Source organism: Frieseomelitta varia, unplaced genomic scaffold (assembly GCF_011392965.1).
Source record: "Frieseomelitta varia isolate USP_RPSP 00005682 unplaced genomic scaffold, Fvar_1.2 scaffold_251, whole genome shotgun sequence".
Classification (NCBI taxonomy): domain Eukaryota; kingdom Metazoa; phylum Arthropoda; class Insecta; order Hymenoptera; family Apidae; genus Frieseomelitta; species Frieseomelitta varia.
Genome location: NW_025109981.1, coordinates 483,798 through 498,264, shown reverse-complemented (window position 1 = coordinate 498,264; position 14,467 = coordinate 483,798). Strand labels below are relative to the sequence as shown.

Here is a 14,467-nt window from a genome sequence, read left to right as displayed (position 1 = left end):
ATCGCTGGATTCTTTGAAAAAATTTATGCTATTTTACTATACATATACATTAAAAGCGAATGATGATTAACAACGTGATTAATGCTTGAAGTTATATTTTGTAATCGTTCGTGTAAAAAATCACTCGTTATCTTAAATTGTCATATGCAGCAATATGATACGAGCAATTATGTATATTTATAAAGGTGATGCTCATCCGGACCATAAAATGAAATCTTTTATCGTGTTTCCCTATGTATCAAACGTGATTTTATAGATAGACAGATAAGCATGAGTTTAATCTATCTTAGAATGTATCAGATTTTTATAATTTCTTTTGATTCATATATTCATTTAGAAACTTACACGTTTTTAAGAAACTCATTTTGAAATACAATCCTTCACAGAGGATTATCCTGTCATTCGTTCTTCTCATAAAAGTTGAAATAATAATTCCATTAATTGTTATATGTATTACACATTATATTCGACTTTTTCATAAGTAATAAGTACATCCATTTATTTATTATTCATTTTTGAATATGAATGAAAATATTAAATAATTATTACATATTATTCATTTTAAATTCATGCATTCATTTATCATTTGTTTCACATACATTACGTACAAAGATAAGTAAACCAAAAGATGCATTCCGCCACGAACGTAGTTTCGAAGAATCTGGTAAAATTTCGTCAGGTGGACGAGATAATGTTCGGAATGTCGGAGAAGTTTGCTTCGTTATTATTTAATAAGATAAAACTATACAATTACATAGTTTAATATTTGTAATTTTACATTAAAAGCTATTAGGAATCGTTCCTGATTCTGAATGAAAATTGACCCATTCATTCGTGCTTAAACTTGATACGTAGCACGATAGGTGCGTCAGAAAGGGAAATGCGATATCGATGCTATATCATCGATATGACAGAACATTTCTTTAGAGAATATCGGTGGAATTCCCGCGATATTTTTTTTACAGGGGAAGAACAAGAGGAAATAATAAGAAACCGTTGACGTTATTTGCATCGTGCGGTAGACACGAGTAAAGTAAGAGGACTGGGTATTTTGTGGGGTACGCGTGACCTCCAAGAAATCCTTGTATAGAGAAACGAACATCGCTGCATTGATCCAGTCTTTCTTAAAACATCGTTGATTTTACACAGTCGTACACGACGATTAGGACGAACAAACGCGAATATAAAACCGACATTATTGTATTAAAAACAAGGAGTAAAACTACAAAAATTGTTAGTTTTTTTCCAAATTAAACTTTCGCTTTTTTTCTTTTTTTCTTTTTTTTTTACCCTTTTTTCTATACGATAAACAATGTGTAATAATTATGTTTGTGCATTCTTGCAACGAGAGATAAAAAAAAAGATTTATTCTTAGACGGCTATTCTTAGCAATCATACTCTTAAATAATCACGTTTAGTCAACAGTTTAAAAAAAATACTGTCTGATATAAGTTTTCACAATTGAAATATATATCGAAAGCTTTAAAAAAACGATTGAGTAATATAAAACGACAATATAATTTTGTGTACGGTATATGTTCACATTTCGTTATAAAATATATAATTTTTTTACATAGAACATCCAAAATATTAATAATGTAGATTGTCAAATATTAACAATGATTACTTTGCTTTTAAATATCTAAAAACTGGTATCTATCTTTTACACAAATACATTCCTTATTAATGCATCGTTCGTCTAAATGTAATACTCTCATTTACAATGGAACAGATTTTTGTGATACTTAGATTAGATAAAGTGAAATGTTATGTTTATTTCCTGTATTTGCTTGCCGTCAATCTCATTGCCGAATGCACTGCCTGTTCGTACAATTGTCTATGCTGTTTGTACAATCTTTTTTACCGATGATGTGCAACAATTATGATAATAGTACTAGTGCAGCTATTAATTTCACGTGTTCACGATATTTCACAACTTTATAAATTTGCAGACGACACGCAGAATGACGCAACGAAAAGTGATAGTGCTTTTGATAGAACTTTCTTTATTGTTTCCCCGTTTCCTCTCAGGTAAGTAAAAACGATGTTAATTAATTAGCGTTACTCAATATATGCACAAAGACGAAAAAGTGTCAATTTCCCACTGTATATAATATGGATTATAGATAATTGATTATAGATTTTCATCGCTTAATCTTCGTGTATGCTGGATCCATTTTTACTAAAGTACTGAATTCGTAATAATTAATATAATCGTTATTTTTAAGAAGAAAAAAGCACGCATTTGTAAATATAATGAAATTTTAATGTATAGTACATTAGGAAATTTTAATATATAGTTCACTATGGGTCTATATGAATCCAATGTCCGCCCTGTATATTACGAAAATCATTTCCTGTTCAATAACTGATTAATGGAATATAAATATTTTTCCAATAGTTATAGCTAGATCTAATTCGTTACATTAATACACTATACTTAATATATATTTCTAACATTACACTATAAAAACATTCATCCTTTATTCCCTTAGAAACTATTATAACGGCGCGTAATGATTTTGAATTCGGGGACATCGATTCGGAAGTGGCGGATGAATTGGACTGGACGAAGCATCCTTGTCGACGAAATTGCAAAGACGAAACACCTCCAATGGAATGTCATTACGTGTTTAGGTTAGAAGCGTATCATACAGTGAGCAAAGCATGCTACGATTGCCCATTCAATATCACGGATTGTTTTCGCGAACATTGTATTCCAGCAGATGGAGTCGAAAGATCGATTTTAGTGGTTAACCGGCAAATGCCTGGACCACCTATCGAGGTATATACATATATAATTAAATAATATCAGAAATGTGTTGATCGAAACTGATACCGGAACGTAAAAAACTTAAAAAAACGTGAGAAACTTAAAATTGAAAGTAACAATATATATGTAATTTTTTTCACGTATCTTAGATTATCACGAAAGTATTATCTATAGCGCAGATGCCTACAGGTATATATAATCCTATACATTCAACATCATATTATGATCTTGTCATCATTACGTGACATCATTTTATATGGAAATCATTCTACTTTATCCGTCTACGTGATCCGTCAGATTTCCTAATAGTAAACGAAAAATGATGTTTAGTTACGGAAATTCTCGAGGATATTGTTATACCTAAACAAAATTCAAACCCCGTGATATTCTAATAGTTAGAGTCTATGCTATTCATAATTAAATTAGAATTTATTCATTTATTAATGAGTGACTTATCTAATCGGATTTAGGTGTGTCAAGGTGACAGGATAATAGTCGATGTAATAAATTTATTGCATTCTGAGAGTACGACGATGCATTGGCATGGTCAGCATCATGTTAAGACGCCATATATGGATGGTGTGCCTTATGTGTCTCAATGCCCGATTTTGCCAGGTTCAACTTTTCGTTATGATTATATTGCCACCGAAGCAGGCACACATTTTTGGCATTCTCATTTAGGTGCGAGAAAATTTTAATTCAATCTATGTATCGTCAATTTCACGTTCATTCGTCAAATCGGCCAACAGTTTTTAATAAAAACCCAAATTTTTAGGCTTCCAAAGAGGCGACGGAGTATACGGTGCGTTAATTGTGCGTACATCACCGAAAGTAAATTGGCACAAAGACTTATACGATATTGACGATCATACTATCTTGATTTCGGATTGGACTCATGAATTAGGAATCGATAAATTTTTAAGTCATCATTATGCAGGTGGAGACAACAAACCGCCTAATATTTTGGTTAATGGTTTGGGCCGTTTCACTATTAACCGGCACGAAAACAATATATCCGCTATAATGCCAACTGCAAAATTTACCGTTAAACAGGTAATATTAAATGCGAAAATAATTTGTGACGAAAGTTATACATTGTACAAATTATAAATTATATATTCGTTCTAGAACCATTATATACACATATATAGTGTGTATACATATATATTACAGGATACATATTTGTACATATAAAGAATATAATATACATGTATATTTTATACTATCTATAATGCTATATGTATCATGTAATGTATATATGTATACGTATTTAAATATAGCAAGTAAGAATATACGCATTATAAATTTAAATTATTATTATATATTTACATTTTACATTGCACGTGTGTAAATTTATATTTCTTTGCGTTCGTTATAACATATTCGTTTGTAAGCGTTTTGATCTAATAAGGAAAACTATTCGTTCGTTGTAAAGTCGTTTTTCATCGTTTGTTGCAGTATACTTCGCTATATTTATAGTTACATTTGCATTTATATTTACAGAATACTAGATATAGATTTAGGCTTATTAACGCTGAATTTCTTAATTGCCCGATTGAATTGTCGATCGATAATCATACTCTACATGTAATTAGTTCAGATGGGCGTGATATTGAACCCGAGGAAGGTACGCATATAAATAGAAAGGGAAGAAAAGGGAAAAACAAAAAGATAAGGAAAGAATTTCTTTAACACTAAGTTTATAATTCCAGCGGAATCTTTGATAAGCTATGCCGGCGAAAGATTCGACTTTATTGTTGAAACTAATCAAGATGTGAATAACTATTGGATGCGATTTCGTGGATTAATGGATTGTGATGAAAGATTCACCAAGGCCTATCAGGTTGCTGTATTACGATACGAAGGTGCACCTGAAAAAGATCCAGACGGTGTAGTCTTGTATGAACGCGAATCGAATGAATATATAGGTCAGGTGTGTTTATGTCATAATACTATCTACATTTATACAAATGTAGTAATCTGAAGTACAACGATATATGTGTACATATATTTTCTAACACGTCTTTTTCTTTCAGCGAATAAATGCTTTAAATGAAGGCATGGAAACTAATAACAGCGTTAGTATACCATTGTTAAAAGCCATGGACAAAAATGACAAATCGAATATTGCACATCCTGATTATCAATTTTATGTGTCTTACGATTTTTATAAAAAAGATAATCCTCATTTCCATCGTGGAAAGCTTTATGGATTTAATCAAGGTAATACAGTTTAAGATGTAATATATTAATATATATATATATATTTATAAATAATATTTAGTAAATTTCTTATTTGATCAATGTAATTTTCAGTAAAAGATACCAAACGAGTACTTACTCCTCAGTTGAACCATATCTCAATGAAGTTACCACCCATGCCTTTGCTATCTCAAAGAGATTTCATCGATTCAGATCAATTTTGTAATGCGAGTACTGTTCAAGACTGCATACAAGATTATTGTGCTTGCACTCATGTTCTCCAAGTAAAGCTTGGTAGTGTGGTAGAAATAATCTTGGTAGATGAAGGTTTGAAAATTATTATATATTTGCTTCATAATTCATACATACACAATCACATAATTAATATTTCTCGATTTTCAATCATTTATTTGTTAGGTTTCGCGTATGATGCGAATCATCCGTTCCATCTTCATGGCTATCAATTTCGTGTGATTGCAATGGAAAGAATCGGCAAGAATGTCACCGTTGATCAAATAAAGGCATTGGACAAAAAAGGAGCGATACGACGAAATCTTGATCGTGCCCCATTAAAAGATACCGTAACGGTACCGGATGGCGGTTATACTATTTTACGATTTCATGCCAACAACCCAGGTATGACAACTAGAATTAATCGTTGAACAAATATCATTTAAAATTTTTACAAATTTTATATACTTTTAGGCTATTGGTTGTTCCATTGTCACATTGAATTCCACGCGGAAGTCGGAATGTCGTTAATTTTTAAAGTTGGCGAGCATAAAGATATGTTACCAGTACCAAATAATTTTCCTTCTTGTGGTAATTGGCAACCTAAAGATATACCATTCAAACCAAGTACCGTCAATATTTTATTAAACACTACGGAAATTCCAAACGCAACAGTAGATAAAATTACTGAGAACAGTATACAACAATTTATAAAGGTGTTACCGCAAGTTCTAAGAACATTACAAATGTCATCCTCAGCTAGTACCTCAGTTATTTCGCATATTTGTTTCTTTCTTTTTCTTATTCCTCTTTTATAGCTGTAATTTATAAAATTGTGTAAGAAAAGGAGAATTGTTTGTAAATATACTGTTTTAATTGTTTTGTTACAGTTAAGTAAGTAATATGTACGAGAATTTAGTCTGGTACAACATTCTCTTGTACGAGAATTAACATCATTGTATTATTTTAAATTACCAAATAATCATGTTACCAAATACATAATATTTAGTATATAGAGTATACATTCTAACAAAAAGCAATTAAATAAAATATGAGAAACTAAAAATATCAAAGAAATATTTTTGTAAAAATAGTTTGGTATCAAGAAAATTCTAATTCATTATAAACTATTGCACTGATTTTACCTAAAAACATCAATTTATATATGTACGTTGATACTTGAACGAAATTGGATGCATATGTTATTTAGGAAATGTCCGTTTGTGTTCTAATCTATTTTCAATTGTAAGTAGTTTTATTTAGTTTTATTGAGTATTTCTATACTGTGATATAAATAGTATAAGCATACTTGTTAAAAATTAAATACCGTTGATTGTTAAAAACAGTGTTCATAATAAGTAGTTAATATATTTCTTATTTTTACATGTAATGATACATGCGAGAGAATAGTTAATGAATATTCTTATGTTATATTATGTTATTTTGTAAACGAACATAAAATTTGATGATATAAATTAAAGAATTTTATCCATCCAGTAAATCTAAAATTTCGTGCGTGAAAATCTGTCGATAACTTTTTTTGAGATTGTCAATTGTTAAAAAAATGAGGAACGAAAAGCTTATATTAATAGCGTATGTAGTATAATATGTATCAGGAGATGTATAAAAGGTGTCCTAAACTTCAAAGTTTAATGTCGCACTATTTTGTAAATTTGTAAATTTGTATGTTTAAATAAAAAAAAAACTAGTTCCATTTACTTTATTTACTTTTTATTTATTTATTACATATATTATCAATAATCATATCTTGTAAACTGACATTAATTTCCTTTTTAACAATTTTCAAAAGACAAATTATATGTTATTAAACATTATTACACGTTTCTTGGGAACATTGAGAAGGTGGACAAATTGTATAACACACGTCTTTTTGAGGTGGTCTCTGTAGTGGATGTGCCAGTAGTTTAGCCATACTATCGTGCAATTTTGCTGCGTTCCTTCCTACTTCTAATATGTATGAAAAATTTGTTGTATCCAATGTTGCTATTTCAGAATAAATTTCTTCACATAAATTTTCAGAACAAGGTGGTTCATGCACATACAATACATCTATGAAAAAATATGGATTTTTTGTAAGAGTATCTAAAGGCCTTTTGTCAAGATGAAATTTTGGGATACTATTGGAACGTGAATACACTAAAATTACTCTGACAACGAATGTTGGAACAGCTGTGTCAGATTTCTTATTTGGCAGAGGTAATTTCTGTTCTATCTCATCGAATATTTGTCCAAGGTCATATGTTTTTTTATCTTCCTCTAGGATATCATCATTAATAAGATTCAAATGATTGACAACGCTGTTGGTATTATTGGTAAAATCGCATATCCATTGAAAGCTGTGAGAGTTCAAGATCATTAATCCATACTCGTGGCTGTGTTGGATGACAGATTTAATGTAAATAAAATTTTCTATAGTTCGTTTTATCATAAACAAAGGCATATAGCTAGCTCCTGTAGAAAGTTTGAATGGTGTACAATTCCTCTCTCTTGTCGTATCGATTACGAATAAAATTTTCTCAGGTAAATTCATTCCTGAGAAATTTCGTAACAACGTGTTGTCTTCATCGGGCTTGAAATCCGGAATGAAACACGAGGCGCTTTCACTGTTACTCATTTTCTACTGGATGTAGGTTAGCATCTCCGAAAATTTTGTCAACAAATCAATATCCTTTGTTGATCATTTTTAATACATTTTCCTATTATAACAATAATTAATATAAGTAATTAATACATACATGTGTCTATGTGTGTGCGTTGACTAGTTTTCGCGTGTTTACTAGATAAATCACAGCATCCAGTTGACTTGTACCTGACATTATTGCATACAAACAAAAATGCAATTAGTTTTTCCTCGATGAACAGCTGTACTTTATTTGGCAGTACTTTTGATTGATTTGAATATATAACACAATATAAACAGTTCTTGTTACAATATGCTTGCATTGAAAGATTATGGTAGCAGCGGCGACGATAACAGTGAATCCGAAAATGAGAGTGAAAATAAAAAAAGTGAGGTTAACTGTATCGTCGATTCTATCAACGTTTCTACCGTTAATTCTATTCCCGCAGAAAATTTGGCTGCATCTCTAAATATGCAAATTTGTTCCGCACCCGAAGTGATACCAATGGTGAGTATAATAAGTTTTCTTTCATTGAGTCGAATAGGTTAGAATATAATAGGTATTTTGTAACACTGTTTCAACTGAGATTAAAATTACAATTTTGAAATTATTAAATACTTAATAGATATTTAATTAATTACGTGTTATAGGGAACAGAATTATGTATAAACCATATAGATTCAACTGTGCAAGAGATAATGCACAACCCTAAATATGAAGAACTTTTTGCACCTGATGTTGGTCCAGAAAATCCATTTAAAACACAACAGCAACGTGCTATAAAAAATATGCTTTCTGGATATGTTGAGAAAGCTCATATAAGCGAGTTTCAATTTGAGAATCAAAGAAGAACATTTGCTAGTTATGGTATGTAATATGATAATACTAGCATATAAGAAACCTTAATAAAAATCATATATTGCAATATGATTACAAGATTGTATGTGTATTTTATAGGGTATGCACTAGATCCAACTGTAGATGGTAGTGCAGAAGAGGGTAAAACAATCATTGGTGCAAAAGATGCTGCTGAAGAATCTGGTGGTAAAACTGTATTTGAAAGTACAACGCTAAGGGCTTCTGACAAAAGAAAACGTCACAGAAATGATGATCCTGCAGATATAGAAGGCTTTTTAGGTCCGTGGGGTGGATATGTAGATGAAAAACGAGTTATTAAACCAACTGAAGAAGAAGCCGCAGAATTAGAAGAAATATTAGCGAAAAGAAATAGACGAGGGAAACCAACAGAAGAAAAACCACTCGAAGAAAAAACAGTATTACATAGTACTATCATAATAATTTTTAAATATGTTAACTAGTTAAATAACAGGAAATTATACAAATTTTTTTTTTTAGTTAAAGATAGTGTGGATTATCAAGGCAGATCGTTTTTACATGCACCACAGGATGTTGGTGTAAATTTAAGATCGGAATCACCACCTGACAGATGCTTTTTACCAAAAGCGCAAATTCATACTTGGGAAGGACATACCAAGGGTATTTCACAAATCAGATGGTTCCCACATACTGCACATTTGTTACTTTCTAGTAGCATGGATTGCAGGGTAAAGGTATGTGTATATTTGAACTTTTTGTGAAAAATAATATGAAAGACAGATATCAAGTATTAATTTTGTTTATATGCTATTAAGTATAGTTGTGGGAAGTTTATAAAGACAGAAGATGTATCCGAACTTATTATGGTCATCGTCAAGCTGTAAGAGATATAAGCTTTGATAACGATGGGAAAAGATTTTTGTCTGCTGGATATGATCGTTATGTAAAATTATGGGACACAGAAACGGGTGGTTGCATAAGTCGATTTACTAGCAGAAAAATTCCATACTGCGTGAAATTTAATCCTGATCCAGATAAGCAACATTTGTTCGTAGCAGGCACCAGTGATAAAAAAATTATTTGCGTAAGTTACAAACATCATGTTCTAATAATTTTAAGAATTTTATATTCGTCAATTTTCACAGATAATGAATATACGATATATCTTACAGTGGGATATCCGTTCCGGTGAAATAACACAAGAGTATGACAGACATTTGGGGGCTGTAAATACAATAACATTCGTAGATGAAAATCGAAGATTTGTAACAACTTCGGACGATAAAAGTCTAAGAGTATGGGAGTGGGATATACCGGTCGACATGAAATACATAGCCGATCCTTCGATGCATTCTATGCCAGCAGTTACACCCTCTCCTAATCAAAAGTGGTTAGCATGCCAGAGTATGGATAATAAAATTGTTATATTTTCTGCATTAAACAGATTCAAAATGAATCGCAAGAAAACATTTACGGGTCACATGGTTGCTGGTTATGCGTGTGGTTTGGACTTTTCTCCTGATATGAGGTAAGAAAATTTTTGTTAATTCTTGTACAATTGCTTTTGGCATGGTAAAATTTAATTTCTTTATTCTAATTTTCTTAAGTTATCTTGTGTCGGGAGATGCGGATGGAAAATGTTACATTTGGGATTGGAAAACGACGAAATTGTATAAAAAATGGAAAGCACATGACGGTGTCTGTATCGACGTACTATGGCACCCTCATGAACCTTCAAGATTAGCTACAGCAGGTTGGGATGCAAAAATAAAATATTGGGATTAAGAGCATTATAAATTGTATTTTTACAGAAGTAATTTCTGTTTGTCTGCCTTTGTATTTGTATCTGTATTTTATATCACATGTATAAATAGATTCACTTTATATATATATACATATATTTTCAAACGTGTATCATTAAAAATACATAATTAATAATAAAAACATAGGAACTTCTGATTGTTCAGAAATAATTTACTGCTACTATACAAAATATGCATAAATATATGCATAAATAACTATTTTAAATAATAAATTATATTAAATTTTTTAATGTTACTAGGTCAATTAGTAAAATTTTTATTATAATTCTTTTACATTTCGTTTTCAATTAGACGCAAGTAATATAAAAGTATACTTAGTTAATGATTATTTCGTTTTTTTTATAAGCAGTAAAAATTAGATATTATAATGCTATTTGAAGTGTGTGCGAATTTTTAAATAACTTCCATTATATATAAATACTTTTTAAATCACAAACTTTCTGCCGTTCTATGACGGTCGTAAAAATCAATAATACGCATCATGATGTCTGCCGTTTTTGTTTCATATGTCGTTGCAGATTTGTTTACCGTTCTCGGCAAATTAAAATTTTCAAATCTAATTGTTAAATTGACGAACGCTTAACAGTATATGCTTTTTTAATTATTATTATTAAAATCTAATATGATAAATCGATTCGTGCAAGGATCTTGAAATTGTACAAATATCCATCAAGTTACTATTAAATTAGAAGGTAATAATAAGTTTTTACTTATATAAGTATTTATGGATACCTTTTATCAATACGAGTTTTACTTATACGAATAAATTTATTAAGTTGTTCAAGTATGGATATGTATTTAACATTTTCGTTGAACACGTGGACTGTTGTATGAGATGTGAATTATTTTCTCCATTCTTTCTATTTTTTTTTTTTAAAATAGAAAGAAATACTCAAATCAATATAAGAAAATCTGTCTACTTGTCTTTATAAAAACAAAGAAAAAAACGAATATTACATGTGTACCTCAGTATATAATTGTACAAATATCATTTGTAAAGGTGACAATATGCCTGTAAAAATATACATAATAAAAAATCTACATAACATGATAGGTGTAATATAAAAATGGATGGTCCTGGATTAGGATACTCGTATCATCTTCCTTCTGCAGGATGGAATTTTCGAGTTAGAAATATACTTTCACAATTCAGTGATCTTTTTAGTGAATTCAATAAGTATATTGCACCTGCCTATCATCATGATCGTTGTGAAAGGTATATACATTTATTCCTATCACATATTATTCAATAATATATTATTTAATAATAATATTTTTGTTTTTCTAGATCAGTTCAAATGCGATTATATTCTATGCACAAGAGGGAATTTGTTATGGTATTCGTTGCTTTTTTTGCATGTTTTGGATTAGCTGTATTTATTGGACTTGCAGGTAAGTAAAATTATAAAAAAAATATAATTTATTAAAATGTTTTTTTTTTTATTGTTGTTGCTCTTTTTATTAAAATACAATACAATACATACAAACATACAAATGTATTATATCAATATAGGTCCTCCTATCACTTCTACAAGTGAACAAAGAGCTCATGTAAATGGCAGTGAAATTGCTAGTGGCCCTTTTATTATGAAAACCCCTTTACTGTCTACATATAGTCAACAGCTATGGGTCATTGCAAAATTATTGACATCTAATAATGATGGTAATGTAAATACGGAAGGAAAAATTATCAGCAAATAATGAAATTGTAATAATATGTTTTAAATTTTACAGATGAGAGATATGACAAAAGTTTTCAAGTGAGCATCTCCATAGATGGTATTACCATTGATCATAAACTTATACCTGTTCTGCCTTCAGAAACTGGTCATAATAGGTATGTCTGAAATCTATACAGTATAGCCCAACTTTTAATAAGATAATGTAAAAGATTTACTAATATATGCTTTCTCCTTATAGAACTAGACACTTGAAATGTGAAAGACAAACATGTGAAGAACTTGTAGTTGCTCATCTAGGATTTCTCGATTACAATTACTATATTATTACTGTTCGCTTTCATGGACTCGAAAGCTTTCATCAACGTTATAACATACGCGATCTCACATTCTACGTCAGTAAGCACTATGTGAAATAAGAGACTTTTTAGAATCGAAATAATCGCACTTGATAATGTTTTTACTTGTTCATAGTTCAAGAATTACAATCCAGCATTCACAGAGTTTGAGATTTGGTTTCGATTTATCTTTTTGTTAATTGCATTTGGAGTTATGGTAAAAAGCAATTTTATATATATTTACATATTAATTGAATACACACGTCAATAACATCAATTTTTAGTGTTGGTTTGGACATTCACTACGAAAGTATCCATTACACGATTGGTCAATAGAACAGAAATGGATTTCTATATTGCTTCCCTTGTTAATTTTATACAATAGTAAGTTGTTAAAAAATAACGAGTTATGTTTCAAAAATTCTTCATTTAATTTTCAAAGAACTAATTTGTTTTACTTTATTTATAGATCCATTATTTCCAATGACATTTCTAGTCAATTCTTGGATACCTGGTATGATAGATGCAATTCTACAGACGACATTTCTTTGTGCAGTCCTCATGTTTTGGTTATGTGTTTACCATGGTTTAAGACAAGTATGATATTACGATGTGATTTGGCAGAATTCAAATCATAGTATTTTTGTATTTATGAATTTTGCATTTTAACAGAACGAAAGGCGTCTTATTACATTTTATTTACCAAAAGTTTTGGTAGTGGGTTTACTATGGTGTTCAGCATTTATTTTAGCAACATGGTTGCGCTGTACAGAATTAGAAGATCCCACTTATAATTATGTACTTGATACATCGAATTATTTTGTAAGTTATCAAAATAATCAATGATTATATGTTTAGAATACAATATTTTTACTTGATACCAAAGAATCTATATGATTATAGGGTTTCAAAGTATTCTTCTTCACAGTAGGAGGATTTTATATAGCATATCTTCTTCTCTTAATATTAAGAGCATATAGCGAATTGAGATCTATGCCATACTTTGGTATGATTATAAACATATTTGAAATTTTTATTTACAGTTTCTTATAGAGTATTCATGATATATTATCTATTTTACTTATTTCTTGTTTCTTTTTCAGATCTTCGTTTACGTTTTTTGACATTGCTTGCCGCTGTAGTTTCATTGGTTTGTGGTTGTGTGACAGCACGACAATTTGGAGCTGGTATTTTTGAGGACAGCTTTGCCTCCCGTCTTACAACTTATTATCGTTCATCTGCGCAATTCATGGCTTTATATGGTCTTCTAAATTTTTACCTATATACCATGGCTTATGTATATGCACCGGCATATCAACAAGTATATGGACAACGTAAGTATCTCAGTTTTGATTGAATAATAAAAAATTCTTTTTACAAATCAATGTATGTATTATTATTTCAATCGATATTAGATTCTTCTATAACAAAGGACAACCCTACGTTTTCTATGATTAATGACTCCGACGAAGAAGTCATATATGGTTCAGATGAAGAAAGTCGACGGCCTTTAACTCGAACATCTCGAATTGCAAATAATAATTAATCAAGTCCAATTGTTCACCGTGGAAGAGGAAGAAGCATTTTTAAAGCAAAGAATATGGTAACAACAAAATGTTAAAAATAGTAATAGTCATATGCTGTAAAATAAAATACACGAAAATGAATAATTTATTCTAAGCAAAATTTAATAAAATAAAATTCATTCTTTGCACGTATTTATATGCATACGAGGTACAGTCACTCACAAAATTCATTAACGAAAAATTGTCGATATTTTAAACTGTTATAATTTTATGAAAAAAGATCGTATAATAATCTAGTTGATCTCGCTTTGAAACCTTTAATAATTCTAAGTTTTTCTTTTTTAAAGATATTTCTACAACATGCAATAAGCGGCAAGTTATTTTTTTCTCGAAAAATATAAAAATTCACATATATC

The 14,467-nt window shown here is 30.0% G+C and overlaps 4 protein-coding genes across 9 annotated transcripts; 3 read left to right on the top strand and 1 right to left on the bottom strand.

Moving 5' to 3' along the window:
- Positions 1 to 1,100: 1,100 nt before the first annotated feature.
- Positions 1,101 to 6,924, top strand: LOC122528525 (laccase-1-like). Of its 5 annotated transcripts, none has more exons than XM_043653753.1 (11): positions 1,101 to 1,233; positions 1,953 to 2,031; positions 2,496 to 2,785; positions 3,244 to 3,454; positions 3,549 to 3,826; positions 4,277 to 4,400; positions 4,486 to 4,706; positions 4,810 to 4,996; positions 5,090 to 5,302; positions 5,393 to 5,611; positions 5,681 to 6,924. In XM_043653753.1, exons 2-11 carry the CDS (start codon positions 1,965 to 1,967, stop codon positions 6,022 to 6,024), a joined length of 2,154 nt encoding a protein of 717 aa, XP_043509688.1. In that variant the 5' UTR covers positions 1,101 to 1,233; positions 1,953 to 1,964; the 3' UTR covers positions 6,025 to 6,924. The 5 variants fall into 5 exon arrangements, with proteins under 5 accessions (XP_043509688.1, XP_043509686.1, XP_043509687.1 ...); XM_043653751.1 differs by having other exon boundaries at positions 4,807 to 4,996; XM_043653752.1 differs by lacking the exon at positions 1,101 to 1,233 and having other exon boundaries at positions 1,704 to 2,031; positions 4,807 to 4,996.
- Positions 6,921 to 7,859, bottom strand: LOC122528529 (BRISC and BRCA1-A complex member 1-like). Its single transcript, XM_043653764.1, has one exon. The coding sequence runs from the start codon at positions 7,839 to 7,841 to the stop codon at positions 7,032 to 7,034; it is 810 nt and encodes a 269-aa protein (XP_043509699.1). The 5' UTR covers positions 7,842 to 7,859; the 3' UTR covers positions 6,921 to 7,031.
- Positions 7,860 to 8,160: 301 nt separating this feature from the next.
- LOC122528526 (pre-mRNA-processing factor 17) lies at positions 8,161 to 10,585 on the top strand. The gene is made up of 7 exons (XM_043653756.1): positions 8,161 to 8,355; positions 8,499 to 8,715; positions 8,806 to 9,132; positions 9,205 to 9,419; positions 9,506 to 9,769; positions 9,858 to 10,213; positions 10,293 to 10,585. Exons 1-7 carry the CDS (start codon positions 8,161 to 8,163, stop codon positions 10,468 to 10,470), a joined length of 1,752 nt encoding a protein of 583 aa, XP_043509691.1. The 3' UTR covers positions 10,471 to 10,585.
- A 272-nt stretch (positions 10,586 to 10,857) lies between these two features.
- Positions 10,858 to 14,245, top strand: LOC122528527 (transmembrane protein 181). 2 transcript variants are annotated; one of them, XM_043653758.1, is made up of 14 exons: positions 10,858 to 11,200; positions 11,563 to 11,724; positions 11,797 to 11,900; positions 11,962 to 11,972; positions 12,006 to 12,171; positions 12,243 to 12,345; positions 12,429 to 12,582; positions 12,662 to 12,742; positions 12,810 to 12,909; positions 12,995 to 13,122; positions 13,198 to 13,347; positions 13,429 to 13,531; positions 13,629 to 13,859; positions 13,941 to 14,245. In XM_043653758.1, exons 2-14 carry the CDS (start codon positions 11,576 to 11,578, stop codon positions 14,069 to 14,071), a joined length of 1,611 nt encoding a protein of 536 aa, XP_043509693.1. In that variant the 5' UTR covers positions 10,858 to 11,200; positions 11,563 to 11,575; the 3' UTR covers positions 14,072 to 14,245. The 2 variants fall into 2 exon arrangements, with proteins under 2 accessions (XP_043509693.1, XP_043509694.1); XM_043653759.1 differs by lacking the exon at positions 11,962 to 11,972 and having other exon boundaries at positions 10,860 to 11,724; positions 12,022 to 12,171.
- The last annotated feature ends 222 nt before the right edge of the window (positions 14,246 to 14,467 follow it).